We start from the raw sequence: 19,092 nt of genomic DNA, 5'->3' as shown, positions 1-19,092 counted from the left end.
TGTCACACACCCAGATTCATCATCACCATCATTATCGTCATCATGGACCTAGTTTCAAAATTGATCTCATATTCTAGGACTGCTTTGACCCTTTATGCTGAAAGGCTACTTTTCAGTTCTGCATTTTAATTCTGGCAAAGGAACCATGACAAAACACTTTATATTCACAGAAAACAGCTCGTCTTCCAGCAGTACCTGGCACGGAGAGACGTGTTCTTGAAAATATTGTATTTGTAACAAGTTACCAAAAATACAAGTTATTGCAATTTATCCTTAAATTTGTGTGAAGCAACTATAATGTGTTGAAAATTAAAACCTTTTCATTTTCAGTTGAATTGAAATAAATGTTGATTACATAGTGCCAAGATGTAAGCAATCTTAGGACACTTTGAAAAGTTTTTTTTTTTTTACGATTTAAAAATCCAATATTCTTAGTAACAAAAACAAAGTTTATTTCACAGTGAAACAAGCAAATGCATTTTCTTAGCAACAAGACTTCTTAACTTTAAACTAATTAGAAATCTGAACAAAACATAACTTGTACTCTGTATCCTTTAAAAGGTCACATTATGTTTTATGTGTTTCTACTCCAGACATGGTGTTGTTCTATAAAGGTTGTGAGTTGTACAGATCAGCATTGACTAAAAATATATTCCAAGTACAAAATCCCAAGATTTAACATGAATAATCAAATCAGTTTCCTCAGATATTTGAAGTTTATATCCTTAATAGACCTACAAACTTGAGAAAATATTGAACTGGTAGAAGTAAGAGGGAAAATAGGTTTTGACAACACAAAATATGTCACACTGGCCAATCCAAAAAAGTCTCTTGTTCTCCTCTCATCCTTGTCCATTATTAACAAAGGTGTGTAAAAGTCCAAACCATTCAGATTCAACCAGCTGTGATGGGTTTTAGAAAAAAATAAAAAAAATCTTTGTGAAACAAATAACAGCAAGAAAACCCACTTCTTCCAAAATATTTATTTCTTCTTTTTCTTCTTCTTTGGAGGTCCTTGATCTGAATCGCTGCTGCTTCCTGAGTCTGAGCTGTCTGAGGATGAAGAGGAGGAGGAGGAAGAGGAAGATGAGGAAGAGCTGTCATCGTCGCTGTCACTGCTGCTGTCGCTGTCATCTGAAGAGGAGCTGGAGGAGTCGCTGCTGTCTGAAGATGAGTCATTGGAGGAGCCGTCTGAATCACTGCTGCTGTCGCTCGAGTCTTTTGCCCTGAGAGCAAGTGGCGGAGCAAGACGGTGAAAACATGAACACACAAAACTAAACAGTGTTTATGGTTATCAATGCCTCGCGCTGTAACTGCTTCGGTCAGCGAGACATTACAGGGGCTGTGGTGGCCGTTGTGGTGTCACATAAGGAGAGAAGAAGAAGAAGAGATGCGAAGGGACTTTTAAGTGTTTTATACCTTGCTCACTTTTCTGGAGCAACACTTACATGCTCTGTTTGCAGACATTGGAAGTTAAATAACACACCGCCTGCAATGCTACAAGTGCCGATCTGAGAGGTTTAAAGAAAATAGGGGCAAACTGAAAACATGACCTGCACATGTACTCTTTTTTTTTTTTGTTTTTCTTTGGATGTTGAACATACCAGTATAAGGTAGTCACTCCACAGGAAATGCCATCATGGTAGAGTTTGCCTATCAGGGTTTCATCAGTGTCTTTTGTGAGCAGCGAACGACACTATTAAAGTTACTGATTTAATCACCAGCACCACTTTGTCATAAGTCTCTGATGTCTCTTGAATAATGGCATCTGTGCCTCTACTACAGACAACAGGCAGCTACAAATAGCACAACACCAGAATGTATGCTGGAGCCCAACTTTGTACAGAGATGGGAAAGTCCACACTGCATAAAAGTGTAACATCCGTTTGTTTAATTTGCTTTGACACTTTTGGAGCCAAAAGTCACAACTCAACCTGAGAATATAAAAGGCAGTGGCTTATACTCTGACGGGTGGTGGCACACATGAGCAGGGGCAAAACGTGGAAGGACATTTCAGTTAAATAGATCTTTTGTCATAGTGTACATTTTGGCATTATTAGTTCCACCTGTGCTTTTCCTACAGTCAAAAAGTGTCTCCTGTGAAAAAGGTTTATTCATTTGGGAATAATAAAGAAACAAGAGTGCTCAGATGACAGAAGTAGGGGGTTGAGTTGCCTTTTTCACAAAAGGCAATTTGACGTGGTCCAGCAGGAGAAGCACAGGTGCAAATGATAAAATTAACGACAGCTTCATTTCGTTGCTTCAGTTTCAGGGTTGCTGGTATTTCGCACGCTGGCAGAACAGAACAGAACCATTGTGAATCTTATTAGTAACACCTGTGCTTTTCCCTGTGATCGCAGTTCAAGTTATGCTGTGAAAATCATTGATTGCCCACAAATGACACATGTAGATGTGATCAGGAATGAATACACTCATGAAAATCAAAAATACTAACTTAGCCATAAAACTACAAATGAGCAAATCTTAATTGTATTACAAAACTGACTGAAATCAAAAACATAACGCTTGCAGCAACTAAGATCGTCCACTAGAGGTCACTGTTAAGTCACATTACTGTCCTCTGTCTATTTTTTGGACTTTAGTTTCAGTCAGAGTTTAGAAACAAGAGTGGGACGGTGATGCTGCGAAGGAGGTCATCTATATTAAACTTGCACATCTTAAATCAGAGGATGAGTTCACCGTATCTTGTTCGCAGTATCTTTATAAAATCCCATTATAGACAGATTTTCACACCATTTACCACAACTGTAGCTCTTTCAATTTTCACATGACTCCAACGGATCGGAAGCGACCTGACTAACCATCATGTGATCATATGCAAATGACAAAAAGGAAACTGAAAAGACAACCCCATAAACAATGTTCTATTGCTGGTTTTACGAATACAAGGTACATTACATTTTTCTGAAATGGCTACATGAGGCTTACCTAATTTAATAAGAAATAACCGTAAAGCCTTAATGATTCCATTTTTTGTTTAGTTTTGCTTGATAATATTCAAATGTAGGGGATTAATACAATGCCACAATGGTTCATAATTAATTAATTTCTATTATTAAATAACCTAAAATATTCCACACCACACTTGTAACTGAGTAAAGGTAAAATTTTATCTACGGGGCATTGAGGAATTTATTTATTTTTTAAGTGTATTGTTTAGAAAATGTGCTTCTCTAGCAAATATTTCCCATCCTATTACATATTGTGTGGAGCCTAAACATTCCAAACTGTCAGAATATGGTGTAGTACACATCTTACTTACTTCTTTTTAATTTTCTTCTCACTGGAACCTTCTCTTCCAGGTCTGCAAAGAGGGGAAAAAAAGGTTTAATTATAAGAACCAAAGCTTCAATTGAACTGCTAGCCACAAGCAATAAAAAAGAAAAAAAGTGTTTGTAGGAGTGTTTTTTCTTGTAGCATATGATGGATCATTCCTTCTCATGAAGAAACTGACAAGAAAAAAAAAAGAGAAAGCTGTCATCATACCAGACAAAACACACTTCCCCTCTGAGAGTTTGTAATGCTCACTGTGCAGACTTGTGAATGAATGTATTTGCACCTGGTTAATTCCAACTCAAGCACAGACAATAACTACAAAACCAATTTCACAGTCACTGGTGTTAACAATGTATGCTAAATGAATAATAAGCATCAACAGCCTTGAGCTTTGTGAGTGAGCCAGTTTTTGTACAGTCACAGTCTCACAGTTACTGTCTGTGTGCCTTACTCTGAGTGGAACAGTGGCTCCATCTAATTTACAGGCTAAATTGTCTTCGTTGTAGGTCAGAAACTACTGAGTGTTTTACTGCTCTGTGGTACGCGGTGTCTTACAACATGACATTTCGTCTGAGTTTGACACCCTCGCTGTACTTCCGATGAGCCGAATTCCCCGACTGACCCTGAAAATCATTTCACTTCAGTTGCCCACGTTGTTCCAGAGTGTTTAGCAGAGAAGATAGCTGTAAAGGTAAAAAGTGCTCGTCATGTACAAGAGCCCCCCCGACCCTATGATTATTGAGCCAAAACACCTAGACACACGAAAAAGATTTGGCCTTAGACGGAAAGTTTAAGCTGAGCAATAAATAGTGCTGTCACTCAACTACAAATAAACACAGCATATATCTTCAGTGTTGGTGAAGTTCTGTACATTTCTGATCATTTTTACCTGTTTCTTTTGGGAAAAGCTTGCTGAAACTTTATCACAACTCCCTGTGTAATACTAAGAACCATCTGGAGCAGGAAATAACCTTTGTTGCAAAAACAATACTTTCTGTAATAATTAAACTGCTTCTGCTTCGAATGCAGTCAATTAACAACTTGTGCTTCCAGTTCAGTATATAGAAGCACTAAGGCTGAAGTGAGAACAGCGTTGACATTTTCGAGGCAAGTGAGAATGGTGGCATTTTAGGGGTGAGGAAACACATTTCACACTATCATGACAGACTAACTGATGAAGATACCATACCCAGTGATGCTGAGGGGTTTGTTTTCATCCTCCTTGAGCTTCTTTTTCATCTCAACTGTTCTTGATGGTCTGTGCACATATTTCCGCTTCCCTGTGCACTCATAGGTCCAGTGTCCCATCTCCAAACACTTCTGGCAGCGCACATGTTGTTTGTTTGCCTCCCTGTATGTAATAAAACAGCCAAATATAAATGTAAGTCCTTCCAATAATAAACAATCTTAACTCTAAGTGGAATAAAATTAACACGACAGCAGCTACGTTGACACGAGCATCAATGAAGCTGTTGGAAGTTCAAAGCTTATCAGTGCTTAAAGATGCTTCCCAACATTTCAAATCAGCTATTCTTAATTCAGTAAATTCTAATACATGGTATATGTCTGTCCTCTCGTTGTTATGTTATATTATGACAAGGCTACTGAACTGAACTCTGTCTAAATTAGACAAATGTATGTATGTAATTGCTCAAGTTCTGGAAACGTTGCAGTGTAAAGAAACTGACTTGTCATTTTCTATCTGCTGGAAAGTTCCACAAACTAGGGCAGCTCTGCAGTTCTCCTAGTCCCAAAGGTGATGAGAACAATTTCCAAGGTCCAGAAAGTAAAGTTAAATTAGGATTAAAAGTCAGACAAAATATGCTGCATTCTGGGGTCAGTGTTCCTGAGCTACAAAAACAAAAAATAAGCAAGATATAAGCAAGATTTTCTAGTGATGATGTTCACATTGGATTATTATTTGTATTATTATTATTATTATTATTATTATTATTATTATTATAAGTTAGTTAGTTAGTCATTTATTATTCAGTTTGTCCTACTGAGGTACAGAGATGATATTTTTTTGAATAGTTTCAGTGGGTTTAAATCATTTGGATCTCTGCACAAAACACTGCAATATTTCTGTATTTATTGATAGTTCTCTTACCATTACAAATAGGGTTGAGACTGTCCCTTGCAGGTTGTTGCATGATGATATCTGCCTTTGTTTTGTCCAGAATTTACAATCCTTTCTATAATTTGGGGGAATGCAACAATCCCTTCTTATGATGTGAAGTGAAAAATTATCAAAATGTAAAGTGTTCTTGGCTTTTGCTGCTTTCAGATGCGTAAATATGCGCCAGCAGACAGTGGCCAGACTTAATTTCCTTGTTGTCCCTTGCGTTGGCAGCTCTAAAGCTTTGAAATAGCATCCCTCTTTCAATCAAATATTATTTTTCCACTGATATATATAGATAGATATTAAATCTCAAGATGTTGTTTCCAGTGGCTTTTGGTTACTCTTCGTGGTCTTGATATTGTTGAGATGGATCTTACAAGCTGTTGTTTTGTTTTTTAGTATTGTATATTTATTGATTTTGCAAGTTTTATTACATTTTTTGACGACTCACTTTCATCATGTAGTTATGTTGGTTGTCCTTTACGCATAACATGTTCAGCACCTTGCTTGACTGTGGTTGTTATACAACGTGCTACATAAATAAACACGAGTTGCATTTATTAAATTGTCTTGACCTGATGCTGTGTTTTGCTGTGACTTGGGGGGAAAGGTCAGGCCAAACAAACTAATTATCAAACCTTTCGGCTTCTTCAGCTCTCGTGTGGGTTGGATGTCAAATGTGACTGAAATCAGACATTATATTTATCATACCTTGACTGATATTGTGATAGGCTATATGTTGAAATGTAAACAAGGTTGTCGTGATGTTTTTTGCCCCTGGATCAGTCCTGAATTGAAGCCGCAATGGAACAACATTTTCACTTGACAATGAATAAGTTAGATTGGACAAACACAGTCAGTTACAATAACTACATATCGTAGAGTAAAAAACAGAGATGTGTTCGTTTTTTTTTAGACTATTAAAGACTATCAGTCACCATCTCAAAGGCTAACTACAATACTGAGAGCATTAAACAGTCGTATTGAAAAACATGCCTATATTAATATAATATACATAAAGGAAGCGGCGCATTTTGGCTCCAACTAAGCCCTGCTTCGTCCCTAATTCACCTCCTGTGTTTAACACGAAGCTCGATGCGCTTTATGTCGTCTGTGTTAAAAGCCTGCTGTATTCACAAACAATGTGAAAACGACGTCGTTATATTTAGTTAAAGAAGTATTACTCACGCTTGCCTCCTGGCTATTATTCTATGCATGGGAGTCGCCATGTTGCAGTTTACTTTTTCTACTTCGTTGGTGTCAAGGCACTGAGTGTTTCCGACATACTTAAGGCCGCCAGCGCCCCCACTGGTAAGAATAAGAATACGAAGAATAAGAATACGAAGAATAAGAAAATAAGAATAAGAATAAGAATAGACGTATGTACATTTCAAGTCTTCAAATGTAAATACTGAGGTTCTGAGCCTACAATAAAATATATGATGTAAGTTTACTTGACAAATTTAAATATTAAAGTAATGATCCTACAATATTGATTATTATACAAATTTACCAAAGAAATTTCAATGTTAAAGTTAAGACCCTTCGATATTATTACTATATTAATTTCTATGACTGATTGAAATATTAATGTCATAACCTTACATTGTTATTTATCTTCATAATTAACCTGACTTATTTTAATATTAAGGTTAAGACCCTATAATATTATTATTTATTAAATCTTTATTTATCAGTCTAATTTAAATATTAAGGTTAAGCTCTTTTAGTATTGTATACAGCACAAATGTACCTGACCAAAACAAAATAATATGGTGAAGAACACAATATTAAATACTACCATTTCTTTCTTTCATTTTTCAATCAAGCTGTTTACTTTATGGCACTGTTTTAGTATATTAAAATGGTGTTTACTTTTTCAAGCTCGTTGACATCTAGAGCGAAAACTTTTTTTTTTTTAAATTTCTGATTTTTAAAAAAATAGGTTTTGACTCTATTCGTTTAAATAAAACAGTCCCAGTTGGATTACATTTGGTTGTTATCACAAGCATATGGATAATATTGAACTACAAACAGAATTTTTGTCTGTTTTCTACTTGGTCTTATTCACATATAGTCACATGCTTAGATTGAGCATTTGGTCACCAACGCAGTGCACCTCCTACTATTCAACTGTCAGTACACCCACCCATATTTACTATTTGTCAGAGCTGCATGTATGTGTCTTCATCTCTCATTTCTATTTCATGGTTTCTTTTAGTTGTACAGTTTCATTTTTTTAAAAACTAATTTATTTAAATCACATACGTTGGCAAACAAACTCAAGTGTGTTAATTACAATAAAATGAACATCGCTGCAGGCATAGAGTAGGAAAACTTTTTTCATTCGTTTTACTTTATTCTTATATTTTGTCTTATATTTTTGTCCTGAGTTGGATTGTACATCACGTGTACATTATATTGTTTTTTAACAGACTTAAGAGGTATAAGTAATATATTATTACCATAACTTGCAATAAATAAATAGAAAAATACATAAAGAAAAGTAAATGATTTTCAAGTAGATTTAATATGTTCTTAAGAGTAAATGTGTAACTGTGGTTCGCTCACTGAGTGTGTGGTAGTTTGTGAAATATGACTTCATCACACATGCATTACAGTCTATTTTTGTTTCACACCTTGGGCAAATCTGAGACATCGGCAGAGTAAGCAGTTCTTGATTTCGTCGTGCTATTTATTAACAAGGTAAATCGTTAGGGGAAAAATGATTTCAGAATCACTAGAAATCTCAAGATATTTCCCGCAAAACCTCGAGTACTGGAGACCAGTCTCTCACATGGTTATAGAAAAGTCCAGAGATATCTGGAACTACGTAAATCTCGCGATATCACCCGGCGAGACGTCAGTAAGACCACCTTGCTGCTGCAGCCTGCCAGCACAGATCAGAGATACCGGTAATAGTCAGTGGTGTGGATTATGACTACAAGTAGTCCTACCTAACAGCGCAACACAACAACTCCACCTGACTTTTACAAAATTTTAAAGCCGTAGCTACACCTTTGTTTTATTTTCCTCAGTCGTACTGTAGGATAACCTTAAAGCCAGAAGACAGACGTATCGTTGAAGATGTCAGTGGTGGGATTTGACTTGGGCTTTCAAAGCTGCTATGTAGCTGTAGCCCGAGCCGGAGGAATCGAGACAATCGCCAACGAGTACAGCGACAGATGTACACCGTAAGTACCACATATATAGTGTTATATAGTGTAGTTTTGGGGAGAATAGCAGCAGAGGATGTAATTTTTTAAGTGTTGTCTGACCAGTGTAACGGTGATGCACGTGAAGCAGCTTTACTGACTAGCAGCCGTTAGCTAAACTTGTATACTTATGTCTTAATGAATGTGCCGTGTTAATTTATTGAGTTAATCCGTGAAACGTGTGTTAATGTGTTCACGGCGAACATGGAACCACCCAAAATTCATCCTCAACTCATACACCTTGTTCAACCACCAACCGTGGAGCTCCGGCGAGCTAGCTGGTTAGCTAAGCTCACAGTTTTATTAACGGCACTGACTAGTTTGATAACGTTCTTTCTTTCGCCCGGCGAACACGAGCGGGCGGTGTTTCCCCCCCCGTCGTTCTAATTACAGTTGTATTCCACTTGAAGGCGTAAGCTCCGACCAACCGGTGTGCCCCGTGTGGCAAAGTGTGCGTCTTGCGCTATGTTCCGTGCGATGACGACAGCGGACAATCTCCTGTTGGAATATTCTAGCAACATTTAGAGCCTTTAAGACTTAAATGACTTAAAGTGCATTTACGTATCTACAGATATTGTCATTAATAAGTTTCCGTTTACATTGTCTGAGTTCCGCTCATTTGGCTTACACGGAACACGTTGTACTTCCACTAGTTCTGTTGTGTCTTCATTTCTAATGAAAATTTATATTGAGGGGATTTTGGCATTGTTTGTAAGCGGATGACATGTCTACATGTGCTCCCAAGGAGATTATGTGCATAAGTTCAAGCATTGGACTGCTTATAACAATTTATAACTAGATTATAGCTGTAAGATATATGGCCTTTAAAAGAGGTGTTCTGTCATCCCATCAGAAATTTTACGTCTTATCATGATTTTATACATTTATTTAAATATCTCACGTTTAGGGGGATAAAACAACAAAACAACAACATTAAATTCAGGCTTTGTGTTTAAGAGTCTGAAATGCCTAGTTTCTAAGTTTTTGTAGGCATACTATTTTGTTTTAACAATCTGTATTTCACAAACCGTGATTTCATGAAAAGTAGGAATAAAGATAAGGCCCAACGTATGCAAAGTTTTAATATATGGGCACTTTGTCCTACAATTTACAAAACCTAGCAAATGCTTAATTAGGAGAGCCTAGAACAGCTATGTATAGTTTTACAGTATACAAATAGATGTAACCAAAGGTCGTGCCTAGAAATATTTGATAGATGCAGCTATCCCTGGAAAAAGTTGTAGATTTATGTGTTTTTTTTTTTTCTTTTGGCCTGAAGAGATATACAAGTTAGAAAAGAAGATGAAGCCTGTATGAGAACTTACTTATAATGACTTACAATGTATATATCTCAAAGGGAGAGAAAAAAAAACATGTAGCTTGGACCTGTCTATGATTAACATTAAACTTTGCGCCAAGAAGATATTCAATTAAATTCAAAAAACTTTATTTGTCCCCTAGGGGCAATTCAAAAAATAGAGAATATATTTTAAAAACAAACAAACCAACAAAAAACCCTTTAAATTATATGCATGTATGTATTAACTAAGTTGAATTGATTTCAATGATTTGCTTATTTTTTTAACATTTGACATTTATATTGAAAATTTTAGTACTCATTGTTTGAGACTTGTTGTGACTTATTGAGTCTAGCCTTTCATGACCAAGATACTTAATTAATTGGATTAATCAATCTACAGAAAGACAGTAGAGGGAAACTTTCACAATTAAATAATCATTCAAGCCCACAGCTTTGTTAAATATTATTTTCAAATGTTTTTAATGCTTATTTTCAAGATCGTTCCCTTATAATTTTTTTATTTGGTTCATTTTAGATAGTTCTGGATGCTCTTTTGTTTGCGTTTTCTCTCCTTCATATCACCAAAACTGAGCCCATATCACTACATCATCTTTTCTTGGATCAAGCTGTTGCCCAGCATCCACTGAGCCAGTCTCCTAAGAGACTTTGTAGTGTTGGCCTCTCTTTGACATCACCAACTGCACTCGTGTGTTGACAGAAACTGTAGCTCTTTAGTAACGTCTGTGCTTGATAGGGATGATGATGACAGGCATGTTTAGACCACAACCCACTGGGATACGAGTGGATTGAGCACACCACTTCAGACTGTGTTTATATAGCCCTGTGTGAGAGTTGAATCTCAACAAGCTTGCCTTCAAATTCAATTGTGGATTCAAAAGACATTTACCTGTGCTACTATACTATACAAACTGGAAGCAAATATCTTAAGAAAGCTGAAATACTGATTTTGTATGAACCAAAACAAACTGCTAGTGTTGTGACTACAGACTTGGAAAATGATCTGTATTATGTGGGTTGGGCTTCGAAATGTCATGTCATGTGTAGGCATGAGATGACACCATGTAATAACTTCACTGGCAAGTAAATCTGTCTTGGTTTGGGGTGTATTCACAAACTGATGGATTACAACATGTGCATAAAGAACTTTCTTGTAAGAGCATGTCCTAATATTTTGCTTTCATGTTTTCCAGGTCATTTGTATCATTTGGACCACGAAATCGATCAATAGGAGCTGCTGCAAAGAGCCAGGTAAAAATCCGTTTCACTGTTCCTTCATCTTCATCAGAAACAGTATTACTGTTAATGCTTAGATTCAAACTCCATTTTATTTTTATTTCATTTCCCCCTCCTTTGTCTTTTTTTTTTTTTTATCATGTCCAGGTGGTGACCAACTGTAAGAACACAGTACAGGGCTTCAAGCGATTCCATGGCAGGGCTTTCTCCGACCCTTATGTCCAGTCAACCAAGTCTAACTTGGTGTACGACTTGGCACAGATGCCCTCTGGATCCACTGGTATAAAAGTAAGATGACACGTCATTATTGTATGATACTTTTGAGCAGGGCCTTGTCCTCAATTTATTGTAGTATTTTATGCTAAAATAGGCCAGTGAAAAATAAAAAGGGACAGCCAGAAGGAACTAAGTAGACAAAAAACATAGGAGACAGCTTATTCTTGAGTATATCGTGCAGGGCTCCATACTAACTTTTTCACTGGTAACACCAGTGCACAAACTTCTACATTTGGTTTCACCTCCTATCTTGTCACAAGGCAAAACATTGGACTTGCTGCACATTTTCTCATCGATAGATGACAATTTACCAATGTTACCTGAATGCCACACATTGCAGGCTGCGGTAGATGCTGCTTGTTAGCTGTGGTGTGCTCAAGCAGGTGTGTGAGTGAAAAAAAATCACATTAAAAATAGTTAAAATAGGGTGTTCTAATGTCAGATTTGTCCAAGATGACTTTTCTACATGAGCTGTTTACTATGAGTGGAAAAAACAGTACATGTAGGTGCACTCCTCATTTCACGAGAAGACCACACTTTTCAGTGTAAATACCTCAGTTCACTGAAATTTTGAGAAGTGCTGGTTTTCACCCTGTGGTTAACACAGTCGCTGCCTGCGGTGAGAGCGACACTAATACAGCTTAATGAGCATCATGCACTCACACCAATGCGACCACTTAAAATTTTAATTCGCACAGTCTCAAACAAAGGTCGCAAATGCAACTATTTTGGTTGCAGTCTGGAGCCCTGCAGTGTCTCCACTCTTAACTGCAGTGCTCTCAGAAGTGCCTCATGTAATGGTCTTTCCTCTGAATCATAGCTCTTCTACTTTATCTTCCCATTCTATCCAAGTTCTCAATGCTTTTATCCTAAAAGAAGTCTCTTCTATCTTTCTTTCATTATGTTTGTTTTTGTGGGGATTTTGCCTCTCAGAGTATTATTCTATGGTCAGAATGATCATGATATTATCGCTCTGAGCCTTCCACTCAACGGACAAAGTATTAAAAATGCACTAATCTTCAGTGCTATCAAATAGCTAGTGTAAAACTCAGAACATACCCCAAGTTCTGCAAGTATGCAAATGACAGTGCGTGGCCAGGCACACTGTAAACACACAGCCCGACATGTTGCTGTGTCCCTGTGGAGATGATTAATGTGAATCCTCAGGATAAATGAGAGCAGAAGAAATGTCAAATCAAAGAAGGCTGCATCCGCCTGTTGTTGCCTGCAAAATTACTCGTTGCGTTAAGAGTTTTCACTTTACATATTTTATTACATTTACATATTTTTCTCAGTTCTGAGAAAACAACTGGTCTTGTGGAGGCTTGTTTTATGAGCAGTTTGTTAAAATGCATTCAGTGAAGCTGTGGTTGTTTGTCACATTATTGTTTTCTTGTTTCTAAAAATATTAAAATTCATTGCCTTGTGTATGTACATGTAACCCAGGTGAAAACCGGGTTCACTAATTAATATTATTTTGGTTATTTATTTTATTTACACCAGGAGATGTACAACAAAAAAAATATTTTATTTTAATTGTTGAAATGAATCACACAAGTGTTGCAAAATAATGATGCACTTGAACTCAGCTTGCTGGATCACATGATCAGTCACAGCCAATGAGATGTCAGCAATCGCGTGTACCCGAAAACAAGGCAGCGCGCGTAAGTTTCCTTTTCCTCTTAATCGCGGGACATCGCAGCGAGAGGCCACACATGCAGCGAGCAGAGCAAAGAGTGAGCAGAGAGCGATAAAGCGGAGTGAATATAAAGTAAATACACCATTCTGACACATGTCGCTAATTAACACACCTGTGTGCATTTCCTGCTGTATTTTGCTTGCGTTTTGATTAGTTTTGTTGCCGATTTTAGGCTTAAAGAGAGCGTCATTCGCTTCCTCATTCAGCGGCACCACATGGAGAGGCAGAATCGCTTCTTCACTCGGTGGTGAAATTCGTGAATATCGGTGAGACATCTCATGGCTGTTGACATGCAAGCTGCTGCTGTTATTTATTATTTGAAGGGAAAAATGTTGCATTAAACCCAGTAATTTCTGTAGTTATTCACATGTGTATCGAAGGGTTGAATCACTGTGGTGTGTATAGCAGAAACATGTAATGTACATTTCAGCCACAGGGCTAATTCATGTTAATGTGAAATATTATTTTATGTGTATGAAATCACATTTAAGGTAAAATGATACATTTTGCTGTGTTAAATGTGTGAGTTTCTGTGAAATATTAATGTCTTAAGTGTTGATCATTGTATAGTAATTGTTTTTGCACTAAAAACAATTTCATACTTTAAGTTAGATGCATTTTATGCTGCTTTGAATAAGTTGTCAGTTTCTACTGACAGTGGTTAAGCTAAAAATAGTTAAATACTATTTTCTTGTTGAACCTGAATAGGATTAAGATTTATATAGCTGGGATAACATAATCCTACTGTAATAGAAATTGAGACTGTGTTGTACAACAAAAGAGAAAGTTTAGAGAAATACTGGAAGAAATATGTTATAGAGAAATAGAATAGACTTTAAGCCTGTATTTTCCAATGCAGGTCAGGTCTTGAAGTATACCGGTTTTCAGGCCTTGAAGTGGACCGGTCTTTAGGCCTTGAGGTTTTNTACAAAATGACAGAAATGATTGGCCTTGAGAGTAATCATCTTCCTTCTTCTCACCAATTCTAGGTGATGTACATGGAGGAAGAGAAGGTTTTCAGCATCGAGCAGGTTACAGGCATGCTGCTGACCAAACTGAAGGAGACTGCTGAAAGTGCACTGAAGAAACCAGTTGCAGACTGTGTCATCTCGGTAAGCATTCCTGCAGACAACCACGACAGCAGGGTTTCTAAAAATCTATAAGACATCTTGAACTGATTTGTCAATGCTGTGCATTAGTTTCTTGTGAAAATCTGTCTGCTTACCAGGTCCAACTAGATGTTTTTCAGAATTGTCTGTGTCGCAATGTTTTTTAAAAAAAAAAATTGTTTATTTTTCTAATCCATTTGGCATTAATGTCTAAGGAGGTGTTAATTTACATGGTGGATCCCTGCACACAGCTTATTTAAAGATGTGACATTGCACTGACGAGGCTTCAAGGGACCCATGAGTCACCATAAAATGACTTTACCTACTGTACTGATGTCCTCTGTACTTGAGTAGAACATTGCATTCTATTTACATCCTGCTATATGACTGGCAGCTATTAATGTCATCCTCTTGCATTTCCAAGCAGTTTGGATTTAAAAAAAAAAAAAGAAAAAAAAGTGAAAGCTGCCTGCAAGGTGTATTATGTATTGCCACCTGTTCATGTGACATTTTGAGCTCCAAGCACCTCACCAGATGTCTTGTCTGGAAGCTTTATTTCCTCTCTCGCACCTTGTTGGTGAAGTGTGGGAAGTGTGCGTTTCTTGAGCTCACTGTATGCATTCACCAATAGCATCTGTTATGTAATGTCACAGATTTCACACAGAAAGGCTGTTACTTTAACTGGGCCTAAATCTACAGTTTACATCAGCCCTGAAGATGGATAACATGTTATTATTACTGTGGCCAAGTAGCTAAATTTAGCTCTTGAGCTTTTCCCCAAGGAGATGTTTTGTTTTGGCACCCAAGGTAACTAGCATGGTAATTTTATCCAGACATCTTGTGAGGAAGGCGATTTGTACACTGTTAGTGTCCAAACTGATGTTTCACATGGAAGAAATGAGGGACATTTTAGGCACGCTGTTAGCCTCACCACAATTCCATGTGTATACATTTTTTATTATTTAAATCGACAAATCCCTCACTCTAACACTTTCTATATTAGTATTTTCACTCACTGCATTATTGTTTTCTTTTCTTTGCAGGTACCAAGCTATTTCACTGACGCAGAGAGGAGGTCTGTCATGGATGCAGCTCAGATTGCAGGCCTTAACTGTCTACGACTAATGAATGAGACCACTGCAGGTACATAGGAAATTCGTAAACGATGCAGGATAGGCAACATCTGAACTATTTTGATGAGTTATTTCTCATTCTTCTTTATAGCCACACTAGAATGTTATAACAGTGAAATAGGGTCTCAAGGGTACTTAGTCAGATATGTTGTCTTGCAGATATTTTAAGAAAGCCACATTATTGCTGAGTAAATGTAGCCTGCTTTTAGCCAAATTGTAAACCCTTTTAAATGTCACATTGGTGCTACAGTACATTTACAGAGACATGCTGAAACACAGATTTATGTACTAGTTTGTAACTTAGTCAGATACAGTGTAACAGATAAGTGTTTTTAAGCATTGCTTACATTTTTTGTCTATGTATTTACAGTCTGGTAGTGACAATTGTCTGTTTTTCAGAACAGAATTATTTTAGGATAGTGTAGTTGAAATACAGCTCACTGTTTAGTATGCTGATTTAGTGGTGACTAAAAACTAACATCGGTTTATACCTGACTGTTTGTTGCAGTGACTCTGGCGTATGGAATCTACAAGCAGGACCTGCCAGCTCCAGAAGAAAAACCCAGGATAGTGGTGTTTGTGGACGTGGGCCACTCCGGTTACCAGGTGTCAGTTTGTGCCTTTAACAAGGGAAAGCTCAAGGTGAGTGATGAATAATTTGTGCCCATTTTGAAAAGAAATACTNTTCTGCACATTAAAGTGCCACTAATTGTGAGAGTTGGTCTTGTGGTGGTCATTATACTCTTCCCTGCTCCTTAAGGACCTAGAAGTGAGAAGCCTGTTTATTCCAGGATTGGGTTACAGGGGTAAAAACTTGGCGAGCCAGCCAGGAGCAGGGCAGTAGTGTAATTACTGTGCCACAATTGATTCAAGCAATATATATTTGTTCCTGTCGTAAAATTTCATTTTGGTGACACCTATTGGTAATTTTGAGTGAAATAACAGAAAATGGATATTGTTGACAAAGAAAACATAAAAGTACCGAATTCACTCATCATTAGTGGATTATCTCATACTACTGTTGATGAAGAAATTTGTGATTACCTGAAGCAGTATGGTAGAATCAGAAGGATCCTTAAAATTGATAATCCTGAGTCTGGATTTCACAAACATGCCATTTTGGAATTTGAATCAGGTGAAGCAGTGCAGACACTTGAAGTCACTTTACCCCTTGACAGGCCAAGCTCTGCAGATCCAGAGATCATTCACCATGTTAAAACACTAGCGAGTGTTTATAGCAACGAAGTAGGCACTGGAGTCACCCAGACGTTCCTGTCTGAGCTAGGTAGCATAGCCAAACTGAGTGGAAAGTCCTTTGAGGACATCTTGCGAGAGGAACTAACTAGAATAACTCAAACCATTGGAAGGCAGACCCCCTCTCCAACTACAAGAGCTCAGCCTAATCTGGCATCAGCTAACTCAGAACCACATACAGACCCCAGAATACCAAACCCTACCTCTGCTGACAATCAACCTCATCTTGAACCCGCAGCTGCAGTATCTTCTCCTGTTATAGAAGAGTCCATACATAACTTGAAATTGTCTCCTGATCAGCTCAGTACGCCTGAAGTTCAGCGTGTAGTAGTGGAGCACATTGTGAAAAGCACAGATATTGCATCCCAGTTTCACTCACATGCTAAGCTGAGATCATTCTCAGGACGAGTTCCTTGCCCCAACTATGAAGTTGACTTTGATACCTGGAGATCCAGTGTTGCTTTCTATTTGACAGACCCAACTGTTTCTCACTCCCAGTTGGTCAGAAAAATAGTTGACAGCCTTCTGCCTCCTGCCAGTAATGTGGTGAAACACTTAAGTCCCCAAGTCAGTCCAGGCATTTACCTAGATTTGTTGGACTCAGCTTATGCAACTGTTGAAGATGGGGACGAGTTGTTTGCTAAATTCCTAAATACTCACCAAAATGCAGGAGAGAAGCCGTCTGCTTATCTTCATAGGCTGCAGACCTCCCTAGCAGCAGTTGTGCAAAAACAAGCTGTAAAGGCGGATGATGCCGACAGGCAGCTACTCAAACAGTTCTGCAGAGGATGTTGGAACAACACTCTGATTTCAACACTCCAGCTCGAACAGAAGCAGAGTAATCCACCAACTTTCTCAGAGTTCTTACTACTTCTGCGCACCGAAGAAGATAAACAGGCAGCCAAAGCAAACCGAATGAAGCAACATCTCGGTTTCGTCAAGACCAAAGCTCAGTCCCAAGTGCACAATGTTCCTGATGATGGTGAATATAACTTACCTGCTCGAGACAGCGACCAACATTCAGAATTTATTCAAATCAAAAAACAAATTGTTGATCTCCAAGCCCAGATTGCAACGCTCTTACATGTTAAAGGAGAAAAATCTGACCGCAACAAAACAGCAAAGAAAAAAGTTGAGCAAAAAAAGGAACGACCTGCTGAGAGGCAGCCAATAACCACACCTGCTCCTGCAGCTAAAAGACCCAAGCCTTGGTACTGCTTTCGATGTGGCGAGGATGGACATATTGTAAGCGGCTGCAGCAATCCTCCAAACCCCACACTCGTCGGAGCCAAAAGAAAAGAGCTTAAAGAAAAGCAGCAGGCCTGGGATCAGACAAACCCTTCCAGTGACTCTTTAAACTAAGAGTTGTTCCTATTGAGGGGCAAATAGGGGCAAGTGAAATTAAGAGTTCCCCCACTGAGCATAAAACAAAAGCCAGAGCATCACTTAAAGACCACAGAGCTACACGAACAAGAAAACTGCCTCATGGTCTTGTTGGGAGCAAGAGCACAGCTAACATCAAAGTTAATGGTGTTGACTGTAACTCATTGCTAGATACAGGGTCACAGGTCACAACTGTGTCTCAGTCTTTCTACAATCTGCATCTCTCGGACCAACTCATCCTTCCAGTGACCGACTTACTGGAAGTTGAAGGAGCTAATGGTCAGTCTATTCTTTATGTAGGCTATGTACAGTTGAATGTGCAATTTCCAAAAGAGTTCATTGCTTGTGAACCTCAGGTTCAAACTCTTGCCTTGATAGTTCCAGATCTTCGTTGCAACAGCGACATACCAGTATTGATTGGAACTAACACCCTTGACCCACTTTTTGAACAGTTCTGTAATGACTGTTCTTTTCAGGCTAACCCATATTGTGGTTATCAACAGGTTCTAAAAACCCTGCAGATCAGACATCAACAGAACTCAGACGGACGTCTTGGCTTTGTCAACCTGCGAAGCCGAGAGCCAGACATCATACCTGCTGGACAGAAAGTTGTGTTGGAAGGTTTTGTTAATGTGAGTAACAATCACAACAACGAAAAATGGGCACTACTTGAACAACCTACCGATTCATCCTTACCACATGGGATCTTCACTGACAACACACTCATTACGCTTCCACTACATTCTCCATACAAGATTCCTGTAGTGTTAAGAAATGAAACCAGTCATGATGTTGTGTTACCAAGAAACTGTGTCATAGCTGAACTCTGTGTTCCTCAAGAAATCATTCAACCATGTCAGTCACAAGCAGCTTGTTGCTCCAGCCAACAACATTCAGCTGGCCACACAAGTCAACAGCAAGACGATGTCCGTGTGAATCTCAAATTTGATTTTGGAGATTCTCCAATTTCTGAAGAGTGGAAGACTCGAGTCACTCAAAAATTGGATTCTTACTCTGACGTCTTTTCTCATCATGACCTTGATTTTGGTC

At 38.1% G+C, this 19,092-nt stretch overlaps 2 protein-coding genes and 1 long non-coding RNA gene across 3 annotated transcripts in view; 2 read left to right on the top strand and 1 right to left on the bottom strand.

Annotated features, from left to right (window-relative positions):
• Window positions 1–428: 428 nt before the first annotated feature.
• zcchc10 (zinc finger, CCHC domain containing 10) lies at window positions 429–6,682 on the bottom strand. The gene is made up of 4 exons (XM_008298202.1): window positions 6,608–6,682; window positions 4,487–4,648; window positions 3,284–3,325; window positions 429–1,226 (listed from the first exon to the last, which is right to left on the bottom strand). The coding sequence occupies exons 1-4, from the start codon at window positions 6,646–6,648 to the stop codon at window positions 983–985; spliced, it is 489 nt and encodes a 162-aa protein (XP_008296424.1). The 5' UTR covers window positions 6,649–6,682; the 3' UTR covers window positions 429–982.
• Window positions 6,683–8,321: 1,639 nt separating this feature from the next.
• The window catches only part of hspa4a (heat shock protein 4a), a 23,470-nt gene continuing 12,699 nt past the window's right edge, over window positions 8,322–19,092 (top strand). The window contains exons 1-6 of the mRNA XM_008298190.1: window positions 8,322–8,613; window positions 11,146–11,203; window positions 11,336–11,476; window positions 14,153–14,275; window positions 15,316–15,415; window positions 15,914–16,047. Of these exons, the coding sequence (XP_008296412.1) occupies window positions 8,507–8,613; window positions 11,146–11,203; window positions 11,336–11,476; window positions 14,153–14,275; window positions 15,316–15,415; window positions 15,914–16,047 (663 nt within the window). The 5' untranslated portion in view covers window positions 8,322–8,506. The remainder of the gene's footprint in view (window positions 8,614–11,145; window positions 11,204–11,335; window positions 11,477–14,152; window positions 14,276–15,315; window positions 15,416–15,913; window positions 16,048–19,092) is intronic.
• LOC103369460 (uncharacterized) lies at window positions 13,117–14,088 on the top strand. The gene is made up of 3 exons (XR_520837.1): window positions 13,117–13,235; window positions 13,336–13,429; window positions 14,023–14,088. It is a non-coding gene; the product is annotated as an uncharacterized LOC103369460 (long non-coding RNA).

This window comes from Stegastes partitus, unplaced genomic scaffold (assembly GCF_000690725.1).
Source record: "Stegastes partitus isolate 25-593 unplaced genomic scaffold, Stegastes_partitus-1.0.2 Scaffold28, whole genome shotgun sequence".
NCBI lineage: Eukaryota > Metazoa > Chordata > Actinopteri > Pomacentridae > Stegastes > Stegastes partitus.
This window is presented reverse-complemented; position numbering and strand designations above follow the sequence as displayed.

Excerpts from the sequence above, each read along its gene's own strand:
- zcchc10 (XM_008298202.1), bottom strand. The coding sequence starts at position 6,648 with ATGGCGACTCCCATGCATAGAATAATAGCCAGGAGGCAAGC. Across the intron at positions 3,326-4,486 it reads AAACCCCTCAGCATCACTGG|ACCTGGAAGAGAAGGTTCCA; the intron begins GTATGGTATCTT and ends CCCTCTTTGCAG. Across the intron at positions 1,227-3,283 it reads GAGAAGAAAATTAAAAAGAA|GGCAAAAGACTCGAGCGACA; the intron begins GTAAGTAAGATG and ends ACTTGCTCTCAG.